The 21192-nt window shown below is 36.2% G+C and overlaps 1 protein-coding gene across 2 annotated transcripts in view; it reads right to left on the reverse strand.

The window, feature by feature from the left end:
- The window catches only part of ZFPM2 (zinc finger protein, FOG family member 2), a 551340-nt gene that overhangs the window by 237403 nt on the left and 292745 nt on the right, over positions 1–21192 (reverse strand). For both annotated transcript variants that reach the window (XM_004370701.1, XM_004370702.1), the window contains exon 4: positions 12961–13079. In XM_004370701.1, coding sequence (XP_004370758.1) covers positions 12961–13079 — 119 coding nt within the window. The remainder of the gene's footprint in view (positions 1–12960; positions 13080–21192) is intronic.

The raw sequence follows: 21192 nt of genomic DNA on the forward strand, positions 1-21192 counted from the left end.
TCAAGCTCTTGTATAATTCTCTTCCCTTGAGTGTAGGCTAGATCTAGTGTCTGACTTCTAACTAATAAAACAGGGCAAAAGTCATGAGATGCCATTTCCAAGATTAGGTTAAAAAAAGACTGTGGCTCTCACTTGGTCTCCCTCTTTTGCTCTCACATTTGCTTCCTCAGAGGGAAGCCAGCTGCCATGTTGTGAGCTGTCCTACAGAGAAGTACACAAGCCTAGGAATTGAGTCAATAGTTCCTAGTTAATGAGTGAGTTTGAAAGAAGATCCTCCCCTAGTTGAGCCTTCAGATGACACTATAGCCCTAGCTGGCATCTTGACTGCAGTTTTGTAATGGTCTCTATGCTGCCCCAGATACGCCATGTTCATGTTCCTGAGCCTCAGAAACTGTAAAAATAAAGAATACGAGAAAAACCACAGGCCTACATACACAATCCTATGCTTGACGTTGGTGTCCTGACCTTTAAAATAGAAAGAGATATGAAACATGTAAAACACATAGAAGATACATTAATTATCAGAAACAAGAAACCACAGCTTTGTCAAACTTGGGCCAAAGTGATTTAAGAGAGAAGTGATGTGTGAGTCAATGAATAATAAATTGTAACCTTAAATTCAATACTTAAATTAACAAATAAATGATATATTAATCTCCAAAAGAGTTTTCAAATAATTTTCCAAGTTTCCAAAATCATTTAAAAAACATTACTTTATGGTTTGTCTATTTAGAAATATATGCAAGAATTCTTGCCTCTGGACCATCGTGCAGTATCAACACAGAGCTTTGTAGAAATGGCTTGGACAAGGTCATACTCACAATCCTGCCTACATAAAGAAAACCTCAGATGGCACCAAAGATTGTCAGTGCCAACTGAGAGCTACTATTAGACTGTGATACTGGGTTAATGCTTTCCTGGGAACATCTATGGAGCCCTGGTGGCACAGTGGTTAAGAGCTATGGCGTGCTGTGGCTGCTAACCAAAAGGCCAACAGTTTGAATTCACCAGCAGCTACTTGGAAACCCTATGCAGCATTTCTACTCTGTCCTATAGGGTCGCTATGAGTTGGAATTGACTCAACCGTAATAAGTCTTTTTTTGTTTGTTTGGGAACATCTATTGATAATTACACTAAAGTTAGACTCCAGTATGTTATGAGAGTTTGAAAAAAAAATTCTAAGTAATATTGATTTTAAAAACCAAAGGAATAAAAAATGGTACTTACATTATCTCACAGTTATCATCTCCAAATCACTAAATATATTAATTATCATGTTCCATCCAAGATTGCTGCAAAACCAACCCTCTTAGAAGAGTTTAGAAAGGACAATTCTTCAAAAGAGTCAAGTAGAATAAGACACGAAAAGGCCTGGTCAACACATCAGCAAAAACAGAAGACAGTTTGGGTCAAATTCTAAAACAACTGCTTCTCACAGTGCTTTCTCATTTTACCTTCCCCTCTAGCCATAAATATTTTCAAGCTTTAAATTCTATCATCTGTGTTATGAAGACAATAGAGTTGTATGTTCAAACCACTTCTTCATCATCCAAGATTCTGAAAGATCCCCTCAGGGAGACAGGGACACTATCTCTACCTCTTCCCACCATCTTAGGCCTTGAAAATCATTGCTATTGGCAAATATAGTCAAATCTGTATTAAGAAAAATCATGTCAAGGACCCTGAAGTGTGGGAAAAGAACTACAAAGAACGACAATTCCCACAAAGCATATCTGGAGCTACAAACCAACAGCCAGACTTTGTCCTTCATGCCTGTACTCTGTGTAAAAGGTAGTGCTACTTATTAGTCTCTTCAACTTTATACACGTACTCTCGGGAGGGCAGCTTTGACCATACTATGATGATATGAACAACACCTCCTTTGAGCCACTGATTAAATTAACCCTAATAGCTATTTTAGTAACTCCATAAGAACATCATCTTAAATAAAAGTTTCTGTGGGGATCTAAAAAAAGGGGACAACGAATAATTCTAAATAAACAAAAAAATACTTTTTTGCTTGTTCAAACCTGGCCTAACCCATTGCCGTCAAGTCGATTCCATCTCATAGCAATCCTATAGTACAGAGTAGAACTGCCCTGTAGGGTTTCCAAGGAGCAGCTGGTGGATTTGAACTGACAACCTTTTGTTTAGCAGCCCAGCTCTTAACTACTATGTAATCAGGGCTCTGAAACTTGGCCTAAGTACAGGTAAATAAGTTTAGCCATAGATAAATAACTATGGAAAGATGTATTTAAATTTCAGGCACAGGGGAGTAAGTAAGGCCCATAAATAAAATTGCCTACATGGCAAGGAATTGTTTTGAATCAGGGTACAAACATAAAGAAGCCACAAAAACTTCATCATCAGGAAAAAAAATAAGTCAAAGGGAAATTGAGGTTAGCAAACTAGTTGCACAAAAAGGTATATTTTGGAGGCAGGTAATAGTTATTAGAAAAGGCAAAATTGATGTTTTCATTTCAATGTTATTGTCTCCATATTAAAATATAATTCCACCCACTGCAAACATCGTAACTACTTCTGCAGTAGAATACAAACAGTCCCTTCAGTTCAATATGCAGTTGACCTCTGGTATACTCCTACAGATTTTAATCATAAAATAATTGTTTGGTGTTTGGTTTCTTATTATCTGACTCGCATTCTACAGCATGCCTTTGCTTACTTGGGTCTCCATACCAACCTCATCCCTCTTCCTGATGCCCCTCCCTCACAAAAATCCTACTGTAATTCTGGAAACCAGGCCATTATGTTACTTTCCAAGGCTCTGCTGCATTAAATGTCTTGCCTTCATGCCTTCCTTGAGCAGCTTCCCTGTTCTCTCAGTTTACATTAATTCTCCACATAGCAGACAGAGTATAAAAGAAGCCAGGATCTTGCCCTCCCTAAGGGACAAATCTGCAACGTTCATCAATAATGAATTTCACCAACATTTCCCAAGAGGAAGAGAGTACAATTAAAAAGGTTATAAGTCCTTGCACTACTAGAACCTCAGGGCGTCCGTGAATGAAACTGGCTTAAGCCCAATTAGAGGAATCAGTACATTTGTCTTCTCTTGGAACAACCCTGCTCTTATGGTTCCCATCAATTCAGTATAAATCTGACTGATCTTATCCAAGAAGTTAATAGAAAATTGCTCACAGTGGGCGACTGCCACCTCAGTTTCCAAGCAGAGACAGATGGAATTTCCCAGATGGTTTGTCACTGGGAAGTGCGATGCTGGAAGAAACTTCACAGAAAGCATGGTAGAGCAGAACACCTTCCTGGCCTGCACCCATGGTGTAGTGCAGGATCAAAAACTGCTTCTGTTGTAAACAAATCTTAACTGCCTCCACAAAAGGGCTCAATGACTCATCCTCTCTGGAGGTCTCAAAGGGTTGCAAATCTTGCACTGAAATTAGTCAATATTTATCAAGAAATCATCTTATGCATATCACCTTATTGGGTAGAAACTGAAGAAATAGACATAGTTATCCTGCCCTACTGAAACCTACATTCAAATGAGATAAAAATACATAAACATGCAAATGAATAAAACAGGCAGGAGGTGGCATTTACTGTGGTAACTGTAATTTACTGTGCTAAATTGGGCAGATGAACCAAGATCACAGAGGAAATAGGAGAAACAGTTGTAAAGGCTCAGGGATCACACAGGGGTCTTAAAGAAGAATAGGGGTACATCATCATTCACTGAGATTGGAGGAAAGTGAAAGGAAAGAATTAACTTACTCATTCATTCAAAGGTTATTTATTGAGCTCTTACTATAAACCAGGCATTGCTCTAGGTAAGAAGGACACAAAGATAAAAGATAGACAAGAAGTATACAGTCTGCAGGGAAGATGGACATAAACAGACACTCATCATTATATGATAAGTGTTCGTATCCTAGTCAACCTAGGGCATCATGGAAATACTTGTGGAGAGGCTATCTATTCTGGACTGGAGGCCTCAGGGAAGGTCTGTGTTGGAGGTGACCTTGAGCTGAGTCTTTAAGTAATAACTGAAATTACTGTGATGAAGAGGGGTAAGGGCGGGGTGGCGGGGAGCACAGGGCTTTCCAAGATGATAAAATAGCAAGGTCAAATGCACAGAGGTGTGAGAAAACAGTGTACTCAGAGTATTGCAGGTATTTCAGGTTGAGGAGGTGAGAATCATGAGGACCCTTCTAAGCTTTACCAGGGGTCTGGGTTTTCTTGCAGCCTTTAGGATTATTTTAAGCACAGGAGTTAAGTGACTAGCTTTTGCTTTTAGGCAGATCACACTATGAACAGGGTAAAGGAAAAGGAGACAAGGAGAAAGGAAGAAAGAACAATTAGAGGAATCCTGCAATAATCAAGGAAGAAATGATGGAGGTTTCAGCTAAAGCAGTGGTGGCAGGGACATTAAGAGTAGACACTAAGAAAGTAGGAGTTGTGCACTTGATTTCCAGGGATGAAAAGAGAAACTTGGAAGATGTTTGACACTGAGTGGAAAGAAAAAGAGAGGGTATTTAGTTTATAGACATAAACGAGAAAGGCGTGGATGTGTGTGACTATGTATGTAAATGGGCATTTGAGATATGAGAGAAGGAGAGGTAAAAACGCAGGGAAAAATAAAAACAAACAAACATGGAATAACTGATGGAATGAATTTCCTGCAGAGGCAGGTAAGGAGAAAGAAGATGTAGAGCCCTAGGTTCAAAGGTTACCAAAAAGCTGGAAGTCAAGGAGAAGATTAGGGAAAACGTCTGTGCAGAAGTTAGTAAACTCTCCTTGTGACTGTTCAGTTGGAAGAAGTAAGTGGGAAATGCTTGCAAAATAGTTGAAATGTGCTATTAGAAAAAGGGTAAGAAGCCAAGGTTAGGGATTTTTTATTTAAATGTCATTTGTAAATTAGTAGCTGAAGCTTTCAAGTGGATAAGCTCCCTGAGGCACTGGGAACAGAGGAAGAAGAGAAGAAAGGCCAGAAGTGTTTTGGGAAACAGGCACAGTTAAATTAAAAAGAGCAAAGACCCAGAGTGATATGAGAAGTAGGAAAAGTATGGTATTCCTGAGCCCAGAATAAAATGAACATTATGAAGAAGGATATCATTCACAATGTCAACACTGATGAAAAGAAATGAAAAACCCAACAAAAAGTCATGCCTCAGAAAAATTATAAATAATGTCATTGGGAAAATACGGGTGGGAACAGTGAGAATGTTTGTGAAAAGGAAATTCAAATAGACGAGATTTTTATTTTAAACAGCATTTACTGAATACCTATTATATGCCAGTGCTAGAGGTCCAAAATAAAATAAAGATTTTTTTTTAATTTATGTCTTCTAGAATTTCAACAATAATTTGGATTTGCTTTCACATTTATAAAGTCGGCCCTCCACATCCGCAGGTTCTGCATCCTCAGATTCAACCAACTACAGGTCAAAAATATTCAACAAAGAAAGTTCCAAAAAGCAAAACTTGAATTTTCCATGTGCCAAGCACTACTTTGAATCCCTACGAATAAAGTGACATGTAGGCATCCCCTGCTGTAGCCTCCCACCATTTCACAGCTCCTCAGTCTCTCTCGGGCATTCCTTGTTTGAGCATTGAGCATTATCATTTGTTCACTACTTGCGTTGGGCGCACCTTTTGTTTCTGTGAAAAAATGGCTCCTAAAAAGCAATCTAGTGGTCAAAGCAATCCCTCAAAGGCTAAGAGGGAGCATAAAGTGTTCTCTATGAGAAAATAAAAATCTTAGATCTTTTGAAAAGTGGCATGTCGCTTGTCAAAGTGGGCCAAAGGGCAGTAAGAAGGAATATGCACAATAGAGCAGAAAGATGCTGAAATTTGTGCAAGTGTTAGTGCTGCCCCTACAATGGCAAAAATAGTCTCCCTGGTTCAGAATCAAGTGCTTGCAAAGACTTAGAAAGCATTAAGTGTTAAGTGTAAGCATTAACAAATATTTACATAGCATTTACACTGTATTAGGTATATAAGTAATCTAGAGGTGATTTAAAGTATATAGGAGGATGTGCTTAGGTTATATGCATATAAATTTTATATAAGGGACTTAAGCTTCCACTGATTTTGGTACTGGGGCGGGGGGAGGGGGGCAGTCCTGGAACCAATCCCCTTCAGATACGACTGTACTTCGTTATTATATTTCAGAGGCTGTCTTTGCATGGCTTCACCAGGAACAGACCCCAAACTGACTCAGGTTTGCAGGTAGTTCTGGGGGAGGTGCTCTCAGAGAATTCCAGTAGGGGTATGGAGAAATGAATAAAAAAGGGGAGGAAGCCCCAGAGAGGTGCGTTTTCAAGCCAATTCAAGCTCAACTCCACTGGCAAACCCTAGTGGACAGTGTAGAATATATCTCAACCGGGGAAGAAGCAAGGGTATTTATCCACAAATTCCTGCCCATCATTGGTTGAGGATTACTTCTGATTATGTTAACTCCCGAGTACTTCCAGCTTGCCCAGCTTGTAGGAAATTTGCTCCAGGGGCTGCAATAAAGTCCGCAGGCAGAAGGTCACAGATGTTTCCACTCAGGGCTGGATTACTCAATAAGCAAGGTACGCATGGGCCCAATTGTGGTTTCCCACCAATCTGCAGTGCACAATTTCACCTGTCCCTAACCACGTCAAAGATGTGGTAAAACCTATGTGAAATTTCTCACCACAGATTAGCAAGTAGATACAATTAAGCCTATGTGTACCTTGCTGAATGCAAGCCAGTGCATCCCGTGCTTACTGGTTAATCTGCCCCTGTTTCTACTAAGCAACCTTCAGCTGTAGAAGTGAATGCTGAGGACATATGGATAGATTATATTTGCTACAGAGTATGCACAAGCATGAAACCTGAAGACTCTAGCAATTAATGGGATCAGAGGCAAGAAAATAACTGGAAAGGGAGAAATAGGGCCATCTAATCCATCTAATAATCCTAATTTTTGTTTCTATGATGAGGATCAGGAAACTAATTCTATCCTCAACCTCGTTTCAAAGAAGATATCTATCTTAAAATTTTAAGATGCAATTTAATACATATATTATAACATTATTATGTCAATAAAATCTGGCCTATCACGCTCTTTATATTTATTTTCTATTTATAGAATTCAATGTCACAAATACCTCATGGGAAAATACAGCAAGGTTCTATTGGACAGCATCAATAAAATGAGATTTCTCTGTATCAAATTTCATTAGTTGAATTTAACAGGCTGAGATGAGTTTACTATTAAATGCTAAGTGATGTGGGACTTTCTATTTATGTTCTATGTAATGAAGTATTTATTTTATATGACTAGCAGTTGGCTGAATCTGCTCAGACTAGTTAGTTTCTGACAGCTGATACATTCAAAAACAAGAGAGGAAAATGCCACTTAAACTCCTGACACTGAACCTTCCAAATAACCGTCATTGCCTGATACTTACGGAACACATACCAAGTGCAAGCACAGTAGAAATTCAGTGTATTACAAGGATCCCTGCCACGGGACAGGGGGGAAGGGGGAGGCTTGATGGTGCAGTGGTTAAGCATTTGGCTGCTAACCAAAAGTCTGGCAGTTCGAATCCACCAGCTGCATGTAAACGTGATACCTGAAAGAATAAAGCTGTCCAATATAGGACATTTCCCATTTCTTTTCTATCTCTGACTTCTACCTCACATACCTCCCAAAACCCAAAACCAAACCCATTGCCATCAAGTTGATTCTGACTCATAGCAACCCTATAGAACAGAGTAGAACTGCCCCATAGGGTTTCCAAGGAGCGGCTGGTAGATTCAAAACTGCCAACCTTTTGGTTAGTTTCAACTCAATGGCAACAGGTTTGTTTTATGGTTTGGTTTTGCCCTGGGGAGAATATGGGGAAAACCTCAAAGGCACAACATGTAAATATAGAAAGTCTAAAAACTTCCAAAGCAGATATTCCATTGCCTTCCAGTCAATTCTGACTCATAGCGATCCTATAGGACAGAGTAGAACTGCCCCATAGGGTTTCCAAAGAGCGGCTGGTGGATTCGAACTGCCAATCTTTCAGTTAGCAGCCGAGCTCTTAACCACTACGCCACCGGGCATTAAAGCAGATACTAACAACGCTTTAAAGAGATTTAAAAAATTTCTTCTTCTCAGTAGTTCTTTGATATTCTCAATGAATAAAACTGCAAGACTTTAAAAAACACCAAGCTTGTGCAACCATGATAGCCTTTATGCCAGCTATTCGTCAGTACTGAGGTAAGATGTTGCAAAGAAGTCTAGGCTCACTCACTGGCTGGCAGTTCATTCAGGGGTGTAAGTACCTGAAGATATTGAAAACTACAATGTATCACAGATCTCTGGAGCCTTTGGCCAATAGAAGAATTTAGGCATGTAAGATCTCCAGACATGAAGGTCTACAGTTTTTCTTGCTCAATTTAGGGTGTGTCTTCAGTTTTAAACCTGGTAGACTTAAATGGGTCAGTTTCTACAGGTGACTGGCACTAGATAATATTTGTTGATAATTCAGATAAAATCTGTGTGAGCTAAATCACATTATTATGTCCATATTACAAGTAATATTTCTAAGATAGTATTGGATTACAGCGTGGGTTCTAGAGTCAGACTGAGTTTGAACAACGTGAACTTGGGCTAGTTATTTAACTTCCTGAAGAAGCAGTTTCCTCCTCTGTTACAAAGGAGATAAATACTATCTTATCAAAGGCTGTAGTAAGAACTAAATGAGATATAAAACATGTAAATTACTTTGACCCATATTTGGTCTAATGAAAGTATTAACTACTCTTCTGCTGCTGCTATTATTAAATGTTTAAAGTATGAAGTATCTACCAAGATAAAGAGGAGTATGCAAAAGACACTTTACTTCTATATTCAGTGTGTTATATGATTCCTAAGGTAACTTTTTTCAAATCAATTTGCTTGGTGATTCAATACAGCCTATATTTCTTGAAATAAAGATTCAAATGCCTGGTCTGCAAAGGCTTCCTGCAGAAGGTGGCATATTGCTAATGCATTTCAAGATGGGAACTTGAAAGATATAAAAATGATTTGACATCTGGCATGGTGACTCAATTAATTACTATGTTGGATTAATTAGTGTGCTGGATCTCCTGAGCCAACACTATGAGTCTGAGCACAGTAACATTACTTTGGTTGGCGAATAAGCAATTTTTAAAAGTATGCTAATTCTAAATTTAATTCAAGGTTGGGTAAAGAAGGTTAGTAGACTATATATTTTTATCATCAGGAAAATTTATCTTCATGATATAAAATATATATTAAAGTGCTATCCAAATTATAAAGAGGTAATAAAATTGCAGAACCCTTTGAATTAACTCTTAACTGCTCAAATAGTTTGAGAAGTATTAGGACAAATATTCTAACCAAAGTAAAACAAACAAATAAACAAAATGCCTCTAATCATTGCATATTTTTACCCAGAGAATTTTATAAACTCATAATTCATATAAAGGCATCCCCAACAATTTTATCATTATTAGGAAAAACAATAGCAACAACTATGCTCAAATCATGTCACAGATGCAATTGAGACAAGTGTTACCTGGTCTTTAAAAATGCAGATTCTAGAATTAAAAGGCCTGAGTGCAAATGATTTACTTATTTGGTTTTTACACCTTTATTTTCTCACCTATAAAATACAATTTAAACAGAACCTAATTCACAAGGTACTTTCGGGGATTAAATGAACTAATCCATTTCTAATTTTTTACACAGTGTCTAAAAAAAAAATAAGTATACAGCATATGTTAACCAATTGCTAGCAGTAGTAAATAATAGCAGCAGCAGCAGTAGTATTTAATGACATAAAATTGGAAATGAATTCAGGAAGAGAAGTTTATTTCAATGGGTAGATATTTTAGTAAAGCAGCTAAGTTTTAAAATAGAAAAACATGTTATATTTGAGGAAATAATATTAATTAGATATTTAAACCCTAAGACAACTGATGTATTAATACATTTTTTTGTATAAACAACTATTAACCGCTACTGATTTTTGACACCCTAAAGAGTATTCATATACCTCAAATAGTATCAAAAATTCTCAACATTTCATATATAAAAGTTGAATTCTAGAAAAAATATTAAATATGACATAAAAGAGTTTTAGAGTAGTGTACAAGTATTAAAAAAAGAAATGGTGTCATCTGCCTAAAAAACAGAAAATCACTTAAGTGAAAAATTACTTTCACAAACAGGTTATTTTCAACAGAGACTGAAAGTGTATATGGAGGGTGGGAGAGAAGGATTTAGAAATTCACTTTTTTTTTTTAAACCAAAACAAACAAAGCATTCATTAGAATACAGGGAGTATTATAAGGGAGAAGACTTATTCTGTTTTATTATATAATATTATTCTATTTCTTAAGAACCATTACTTTAATTTCAGAACTTCATACTCTATAATAAATAAACTTGATTAAAATTTATTAATGCTATCATAGTGAAGAGTTTATCTGCATTATCTTTTATACACACAAAAGTAGAAATATGTCTTACATATTTTCTTTACAATAAAACATACGTGAAATATTTCAAAATGATTCTAATTATTTAAGAGTTTTCTAGCTTCAAAGAGAACATTATAAATCTTAGATTTTAAAACTTTACTAAATAAAAACTTTATGAAATATCAAAGACAAAACTATTTCCAATAAAGGATCACAATTTAGCAAATGGTGAAAACGTCAAGAAAGTTCAATTCTTCACACATAATGCTATGAAGATTAATACCAAATTACATTTTAAATATAGATATTATTTTGATATAGTATGTGCAGAAAGGTGCATCATCTCTTATGCCAGCGATAGGTGCCTCTTCAGTGGCAGTACATTTTTGAGACGTATCAGAGAAATGACTGAAGTTTGTGTTGGTTTCTGACGCACAATGAGAAGTTTTACATATTTTAATGCTTAATTTTTTTTTTCCAGCAATGCAAGACAACAAATAGAAACCCCGATAAACGGGGTTTAGAATAAATTTAACTCAATCTTTGATATATAGACAATCTTCCTCTTGCTTCTCAGGCAATTCACTGACTTGAGAAATCAGTATAGTTAATATTACTTTATCAAAGGAATCAATAGTCTATTAACACAATTCAGCCAACCACCCCTGCAGTGTTTTGCAGGGTCACATCACAAACCCTGTGTAAAATTGATGAACTGGACCACCTACAATTAAATTGCCTAGATTATTAAATATTTAGCCTGAACTGTAAAGTCAACTTGTTTGATCCCTAAATATGAAATCCCTTATTTCAGTCTTTTATGGATAAATATATGGATTTAGGAAGTAAGAAGTACACCCCTAGAGTCCCACATGCTATTTACAGGTATGATGATGAAAACATTTTCTAATTATTCCCACCATTACTTTTAGTTGAACCAATAGTCTCAGTCACATCCACATAGCACTGAATAAAGAGATCCAGTAACAAGGTCTTTCATGTGCTAACTCAAAGAGGAAATGTAATGTTGCTGAGCTCTGTATGTTTGTCAGAACCCTTCAGGGAGTTTTTATTTCCCTACAGTGGTAGGTCCTCGAGTCACTTAACTGAAGCAAGAGATTCTTCATACATCAATATTTAAAGAGAAGGACTTTCATTTGAAAGGAATATACATATAACCTGTTGCCCTCAAGTCAATTCCAACCCAAAGCAACCCTACAGGACAGAGTAGAACAGCCCTATAAGATTTCCAAAGAGCGGCTGGTGGATTTGAACTACTGACCTCTTGGTTAGCAGCCTGAGCTCTTAACCACTGTGCCACCAGAGCTCCGAATATACATATATATATTTCATATTCATGTATTTATATTCATTTATATAGAGTTTTTTAAATTTCTAGATCTTCTAAAGAATATGAAAAATTTTCTCTGCAAGTTTTATTACCTGTATTATCACTTACAGTGGAACTTGCTAGTTATCTTTATTTTATATCATGTGGTAGGCAGGATAAGGGCCTGCCAAAGATGTCCACATTAAGACAACAGATGGAATTAAGCTGACCTTAAAACAGAGAGACTATCCTGGATTATCCAGGTGGGCCCAATGTATCACAAGTATCCTTAAATGTAGAAGAGGGAGGCAGAAGAGTCAGTGTCATAATGATGTGATGTCAGACTTGATCGGCCATTGTTGGCTTCAAGATGGACCAGCGCCATGAGAAAAGGAATGCAGATAGCCTCTAGAAGCTAGAAAAGACGAGAAAATGGATTCTCCCCTGGAGCCGCAGGAAGAAACGCAGCCCTATGGATATTCTGCTTTTAGTCCAAAGAGACTCATTTTGGCCTTCTGACCTCCAGAACTGTGATATAATACTTTTCTGTTGTTTTAAGATACTGAGTTTGTGGTGATTTGTTACAGAAGCAACAGGAAACTAATACATGCAATTAAGAAAGTTCAAATATAAACAAACAACCCAACTTTCCATTATTTTTAAAACATCTAGTCAATTATCCATATAATCTAACTAAGTGACAGACTTTCTGATCTCAGAACTTTCGGGACAAAATAAGTTAAACAACAAAAATTACAATGCTAATCATTCATCCTTGCTCTTAAAGGTACAAATAGTATTACCATGGAATAACAAAGTTGTGTATTTCTCGTCGTCATGTAAACCTGTAATGTATGACAATTAATTTGTGTCATCTTAAAAATAAAGGCAATTGCATATGTTATTAAATGTGAACAGAATTAGTCTGGCTAAGCCGATAAAGCAATAACCTTATAAATTACTTTACTAAACAGCCACTTAGTATGATTAACCTGTTTCTTTCTAAATTCTGTGTATATTACTGTCAGAGACAAACCACTTGGAAAAAATCCAGGTTTTGCAGCCCATGAAAAAACAAATACAAACTGTTATTTTTAGTGACTTCACTGGGAAGAAAGCAGAGATAGTTTCTGAGCTATGACAAAACACTATTACGAGTCAACCATCTCAGAGCATCCACATACCAAGGAGTTATTATTCAGGTCCATCTTCCCAGCGAAGGGACCCCAGGTTGTTCCCACCGGAAGCTGCTGCCGACTCTGAATTTTCCGTTCCCCATCTTTTTGAAACACCTCCAGCTCTCCTGCAGACAATGGAAACAAGAGATGTTTTGAGGACTTTCACTTGTGCCTTAACAATAGCCACCTCGTTTTGTGTTTGTTTTACCTGCACAATATTCTTAGGATTCAAATCAAGAGAATTAATTATGCTTGTCTGTAAAACAACTGATCTTGTTATTCTCAGAGGAAAATAAACCTAGTCCTTATCATTGTATTCAGATTTAGCCCAATTTCTTTCTTGCACCTTTTCACACATCATCTACTGAAGTAAATTCTATTTAGGCAGTCTTTAAGAATCAGAAACAATAACATTTCCTCAAAAAGCTTTGATTCAATGCCAAGTAGACAGACCAGAAACATTAGGGCAGTGTCTTAAGGTTAAAATTCTTATTGTATTTAATCACCAATGTAACTAAAAACAGACAATTAAAGATAAATATATAGTTCAGGCAATAACTTCATGACAGTTGTTTAAGACTCTTGGGAAAAACAAAAATTCTGTAGGGTTTTTGAAAGTAACTGGATAATTTTCTGAAATTTCTATTAGTTTTAATTGAAAAAAACATCTACATGTATAGTAAGTTTATCAAAATAAAGAATGTTGAGATACAGTTTGTGACTTTTTAAAATATTTGGTATTTTAGGTAGAGTTCTATGTTACCAAAAGGGCTTGGACAAAAACACTTAAGAAAAAGCTGGTTTAGGAAGGTCTTCTTCCTCCTTTCCTTTCCTCCAAAATAACACTCTGCTGCGGTCATTAAAAGGAAACACGAAGCCAAGGCAGTAAACACACCAGCATGAAGTAAGAATTCATCAAATGCTTGCCTAAGGAATAAATAAACGAGTTAGTAAAAAAAAAAAAAGATAACTAAATGAGGGCCTCAAAAATTCAAAGAAAGGCCACCGGCCTAAACACTGTTTGGAATAAACAGAAAATAATCTCAGTCAGGATTTGGAGCCTCTCTAAAGGAACGCAGGGGGCGCAGTGGTTAAAGTGCTCAGCTGCGAACCAAAAGAAAGGAAGCAGTCTGCTTCAGGAAAGATTACAGCCTTGGAAACCCTATGGGGCAGTTCAACTCTATCCTACAGGGTCACTATGAGTCTGAATCGACTCGATGGCAACAGGTTCTTTTGTTTGTTTTCTCTTTAAATAATTAAATCTATTGTATTCATGCCTTAAATAATTAAATCTATTGTATTCATGCCTTACCATACGACATTGCCCTGTCAGAAATTTTATATTTCAAAATATTACCTCCATAATACAATTTAATGTTTTATGTTAATGGTATTTCTTCTTAACCTTTTTAAAAGCATGGCTGAGATTCTATATGGAACAGAATCAAAGTGGAAGCCCATAAAGAATGGAAAGCTGAAAAAAATCCTAAGTGGAATACAGTCGGGATCTGCATCGGCGGATTCAACCAACAACAGATGGAAAATATTCAGAGAAAAAAAGAAATTTCCAAAAAGCAGAACGAATTTGCCACGTGCCCAGCACTAAGCTGAATCCACACTGTGTAGGCATCCCTGCTGTAGCCTCCCACCATTTCACTGCCATTTCACAGATCCTCAGTCTCTCACCAGCACTCATTGTTCCAACTTGTAAAGACTAAGAAAGCATTCGGCGTTAAGTGTAAGCATTAACAACTATTTACATAGCATTTACATTGCATTATAAATAATCTAAAGACGACTTAAAGTATAGGGAAGAATGTGCATAGCTTGTATGCAAATACTACACCATTTTATATAAGGGACTTGAGCATCAGTGGATTTTGGTATCTGCAGGGGTCCTAGAACCAATTCCCCATGGATACTGAGGAACACTGTGTAATGCATTCAGTTTGTATATTCTAAATGATGTGGGTCATGGGAAGTGACATATTTTGAATTAAATTGCCTTAATTTGGTCTTAGCTTCTTTTCAAGTCAATAAGTATCTTTAAATATACAGATTTAACTTTGGTGTTTTAGAAAGCAATACCATCACCCTGAGTTCAATTATCTCTCTTCGTTTCTCTACATTTGTTCCACATCCTTTTAATAGTTAAAATATCAGGCATTACTTTACATGTTTTTGTTAGTGCTTATCCTGAAAACCAAAATCAATGTAAATAAACCATAACCAGCTAAAGTATCCTGTAATGGTTGAATTGTGTCCATTATTAAACATAAACGTATGTACACCTGAGTAATAGTTAAGGTATAGTCTAACAATGAAGATGCATTGGAAAAAATAATTCCATGTTCATAGTTGAAACTTTAAATAAAAGTTCTACACCTCAATTCATCTCCTCACACTCTCACCCTCTCCCAGTAGTTAATACATTAAAATGGAGGTACCGATTAAATTAAGAAAGACTCTTCCCCTTCATTTTTTCCATTGTTGTATATCAGTAGCTAAAGTTGATCAGCAGTCAGGAAAATACACCTGGAAAGATTCAATAGGTCCCAGCTTCACAAGATAGTTTTATAAATAGAATACTTATATTAAATAGCATATTTATGTTAAGTACCAAACCCTGAAGCTTATTCACAGTCCAGAGAGGATGGAACAACAATAATTTGTTTTCAGTACGTGGAGTGACAAACCCTATTTCTGAGATATGCCATTGAAAATGTTTGTTCTTTTATCCATGTAGAATCTTTTTGATTAATGGATTCAAACCAGAGGTCCTGAATAGACACATCCTCAAAGACAGGGCACAGCTAACAATCTAATGGCGATGTCAAAAAGCAATCAGTGGTGAGTGATGTTACAAAGATGGCAGACTACATAGCTCCTGTATCCTCACAGAACATTACAGAACCAGCAGAAACAGTAAGAATTAACTTTGTCAGACCTTTAGAAAATAGTCTAAGGTTTGTATTAACCAAATGAATGCTGAATCAAGAAAAAGACACCTTCAAAACCATAGGAAAGCTATGTGGCTTTTTTACTTGCCTGTAACCTGCCCCTTCCGGGCTCTGTGGCAGGCCTTTTTCCAGTGTGGGACCCTGATTCATGGTTGAGGAGGGAACAGAACATACCTTATTACACATTATTGATTCTTTGTTCTAACTTGTCTGGTGGCTACCTGAAGAACTGATGCAAGACACTCATCTCTGTTTTATCTATCTTGGAACTCACTGAGGGTGGAAAAGCGACATGCATTACTCAAAACCACTGTTTTAAGGCAAATTATCAACCCAAGGATTTCACATTCACAATATATAAAGAACTCCCACAACTCAACAACAAAAAAACAAACAACCCAATAAAAAAATGGGCAAAGGACTTGAATTGACATTTCTCCAAAGAAGATATACAAATGACCAATAAGCACATGAAAAGATGCTCAATGTCATTAGTCATTAGTACCCGTTGTACCCATTGCTGTCAAGTCGAAGAAAGGAAAGAAGGAAGGGAGGGAGAAAGGGAAGAAAGGAAGAAGGAAGGAAAAATAACAAGTGTTGATGAGGATGTGGAGAAATTGGAACGCTTATGCTTTGCTCATGGGAATGGAAAATGGTGAAGCCTTTGTAGAAAATCGTTCGATAGTTCCTCCAAAAGTTAACCACAGAATTACCATATGACTCAGCAATTCCAAACTCAAATGGATATTTGCATACCAATGTTCACAGCACTATTATTTATAACAGCCAAAAGGTGGAAACCACCTAAGTGTTCTAATGCATGCTACAATATGGGTAAACCTTAAAAATATTATGCTGACTTAATAAAGCAAAACCTACAAGGACAAATATTGTATGAAATATTTAGAATAGGTAAATTCATAAAAACCTCACATACACACAAAACTAAACCCATTACCGTCCTGTTGATTCTGACTCGTAGCGACCCTATAGGACAGAGTAGAACTGTCCTATAGAGTTTCCAAGGAGTGGCTGGTGGATTCGAACTGCTGACCTTTTTAGTTGGCAGCCAAGCTTTTAACTACTAGGACACCAAGGCTCTGGCAAATTCATAGAGTCAGAAACATTAGTGTTTACCAGAAGATATCGGGAGGGGGGAATAAAAGAGTTATTGCTTAATAGGTACAGAGTTGCTGTTTGGGGTGATGAAGAAAGTTTTGGAAAGAGTGAAGTTGGTTGCACCACTTTGTTAATGTAATTAATTTTACTGAATGTACACTTATACATGGTTAAAATGGTAAATTTTATTTTATATATGTTTTATCACAATAAAATTTTTAAAAAAGGAATCAGCAGAAAAATGTTCCTCAATAAATGTATATTCATGTATGATAATACTCTTGTTTAAATATTTAAATAAGTTTTTTGTTTAAGATACTTTAATTATACCTGATAGAACTTCTTAGAACTTTTTCTTTACAGTCATATTTATATTTTAAACAATTTCTTTACAATTTACCATTTAAATCTAAAATACATTTTAATCCCTCAACTCAACACTATTTACAAATGTTCTTTTTCACATAAAGATAAGGCCCAAATAATCTGCTTGTTTTTACACACTAAAAAAGCCATGCCTTATTTAAATGCACCAGGGGAATCATGAGAAACTTTGAAAACCCTTTTAAAAAGTAACTCAGCCTCCCTTTCTGCCACTGACATTTTTTCATTTGAAAAGGGTTCAGACTCAGTGAAACAGTGACTCCTTATCTATACCTGCAGATTTACAAGCAGGTCTGTCTTTTAATGGATTAAGAACTACAAACTTAGGGCAGATCATAAAGCGATACCCAAATATTTCCCAAGTTTTTGAGGTGTCTTCGACTATGCATTAAAATTTTAAGCAGACCAGAAAATACTTTTTTTAGCTCTTAAAGATGGGCATAACAGAAAGTTCGGTAATTGTCCAAGCTTTCAAATCAATCTTTTTAGCTTGATTAGTCAAACAGACAAATTCTAAGTCTCCTTCCTTGGTTATGTTATTTGGAGGGCTTGGTAAATCCTTTCTGTTGCTGAAATAGTTAAATAAAAATATTAATTTATTCCTAATAGCTTTTATAGAAAACCACAAGCACATTGCAAATAATATGCATTTATACACTACCAAGGCTATGTAGGTTAACGATAGCAAGAGAAATAAGACTTGTATAAAAGGAAGTTATATTTAATTTAACATATATGTTGCTTAAGAGCATGATATTTTAGATTTTTTCAAAGATTAATAGGTGTCATGAAGTAGAGGAAAGATTACCGCACTAAGAGTAAAAAGATTAACTTTTAGCCCCAACTCTGTTCATTAACGAGCTAAATGGCCTTGGATAAATTATATCTTTTCTGAGTCTTTGGTTTGTAATTGTTAAATGAGGGGTTTGCACTCACTACTCTGGAAGGTGTTTCCCCATTCTGACAGTCCATGACACTATGATTTTCTTTTCCCAGATATGATACACTATAATGAGAGGTAGAAAGAGAACTCGGCTGGTGGGTTAAAAGAAAAAGATCAGAGATTTTAAAATCAGAAAACAAAGCTCCAGTTCTTATCAGATTATTTTCTCATTCCTTGATTCTTTTGTTCATTATTTATTCATCTATTTATTTTGCAAACGTTTGTTGGATGTCTATTAAGTACCAGACGGTAAGTTAGGCATAAAGCAATGAATAAAACAAGACTGGACCCTGAATGAATTGTGGAAAATAGAATCCATATGGTTTAGGAAGAAGATGACACAGGATTTAGCGATTGTGTGGATTTGGGGAGGCAGGGAAGGGAAAATCCAAGGATGATGTCCAAATACCTGCCTTGAGCAAATGTGTCAATGGTTATGTAACTACTGAGACAGGGAACAAAGGGATAAAGTAAGATTTAAGAGGAAGATGAGTTTAGTTTGAATAAGTTGATGTTGAAGTGGCTGTAAGAAGACAAGAGGTGATTTTAGGTGGGCATGCATAAGCCTGCAGTTCAGAAGGAAGGTCTTCACTAAATATTTAAACTTTGGCATTCATTTAGGAATTAAAGATAACTTGTATGTGGTAATAAGTAAAAAAAATTTTTTTTTAAATCTCTGACAGTGTATTATGATAAAATAAGGAGACCTAGGACAGAATTCCTAAAATCTCCAAAAGACAGAGGGAGGGAGAGATAGGCAAAGGAAACTTAGAAGTTGCAAGAGACATAAAAAAGAAACAATGTTACTATGACAGCCAAGGGATTAGTAGAGAATTTGAAGAAAGAGGGATCAATCAAGTAAGTTGAAAATTTGTGAAAGTAACAAAAGAACTAGAAAATTTCCCTTGGATAATTTGGAGATCACAAGTGTTCTGGGGTAAAAGGAGTTCTGTAGAATGGGAGGCCAGAATACAAACTGGATTGGGTTCAGAATTGAATGGGAGAAGAAATGGAACAAGCCATGTGACCCAGTGCAAGTGACTTAATCTTTTGAGCTTCAGTGTCTGCATCCACAAAATAAAAATTAAAATATTTCCTTCTATAGTTGCTGTGAAAAGGAACTCAGATAACATATGCAAAATACCTAATTAATATTTACCACATTACTGAAAAAAAATTGAAGCATTCTAAAAGAATGTCCACACACTTCCACCATCACATCTAACTATCCACCAGTGCGCCTTCACTCACATTCCATCTTTGTTACCTCTATCCAAATTATTCCTCATACCCTGACTTAGCTGCCTTTCAAATATCTTCTGGATTCATCCTACTTATCAGCATTTCCCAGGTTTTTATCACTTCAGACCTAGATGACCAACCAGACTCGATTCTCTCTACAGCTCCCATTCAGACTCCAAATCCCCACCAGGAAAAACTAATTAAAATGTCACTTTTATCATGTCACTAGCTTGTGCAAGTTTCCCCCCAAATCCCACATGACCATCCCAAATATGAACACCCCTATCTGAATTTCAGTACCACCATAACCTTGCTCCACAGTGACTGCTTAATTTTTATGTTCTACTTCTCCCCAGAATGTGTTCTTCACCCAATTAGGAAAGTCTTCTTTACCATTCTGTCCTCATCACTGCCAGTGTAAGTCCCACCACCTTCTAAGAATTGTGTCTGCTCCCTGGCAGGCCCACCATCCTCCTACTTGCCTTAGTGAACCCTATGAACGTTGCAAGATCAAGCCAAAAGCTCTTCTCCTTCAAGAAGCTTCTCTGAACACTGATGGAAAAACTGAGTTCTCTTTCCCTAATTTTCCCATAGCATTATTAGTCCAATACCACACAATTTTGCATTTTAATTATTCCTTAGAGGTTTCTCCTTCATAACTTCTTTCTTCTCACTGGACTATAAACATCTTGATCTACAGCCATGTTTTATACTTCTGTTTCTCCTCTGGGAGTAATATTGTTTGTTACACATGGCAACTGCCAAATACAAATTAAAGAGTTGATTGGACAAAGATTTTTATAAGATCATAGTACAAAATTTCAGTACAATTAAAGTTGATTTTAGAGACAAAAGACAGTTGTCTTAAGAGTTGTCTTCCCTTTGTATTACAGCAATCATACATTTCATTTGTTCAGCACTCTACTACCCTTGTATTACATTACCTCATCTCTGAAAAATGGAGCAGGGTGAAAAATAAAGATTTCCCTCCTCTGCCCAGTTAATATTTTTGCAGCTATTCTTCAAAAAGAAGCCTTATTTTTAATATGTTGGGTAAGTTTACACAAAATATTTGAGACACATAGAATGGACTAATCAATTTTGGTAAAAGATAATATTGTTAGTGCTGAAGGCTATTTCTCTTATCTTGTTGATAATGCATACTTTTAAAAGTCTGTGATTACTCAAAGTCTTATGATAGCTTCACTCAAAAAAAAAAAAAAAAGCTGTAAGTCAGAAATCACTACCAACCATCCTGCAGCTTTTAAGATATCAATCCACTTTTTGACTCAAATAAAAGAAATTCACTGATGGATCACTAGAGATGTCCTCAAATCTTCTTTCAATTAAGGTGCTACCAAGCCATTGCTTTTGTTTCTTTTCAATAGAGTTCTTTTCATGCCTCTTTAGAAAGCAAAGTATGTGAAAATAGTAGCACACCAAAAAATAGCACACGAAATGTGGATATTTTAGCATAGCTATCAGCAATCACGCTTCAACAGCATTCAACATTAAGTTGATGACAAACGTACATGATATTTACAGAACATCCCTTAACTCTAGGTTCAGATTTCTTAGAAGGATGTGGTT

This window comes from Trichechus manatus, unplaced genomic scaffold (assembly GCF_000243295.1).
Source record: "Trichechus manatus latirostris isolate Lorelei unplaced genomic scaffold, TriManLat1.0 scaffold00009, whole genome shotgun sequence".
NCBI lineage: Eukaryota > Metazoa > Chordata > Mammalia > Sirenia > Trichechidae > Trichechus > Trichechus manatus.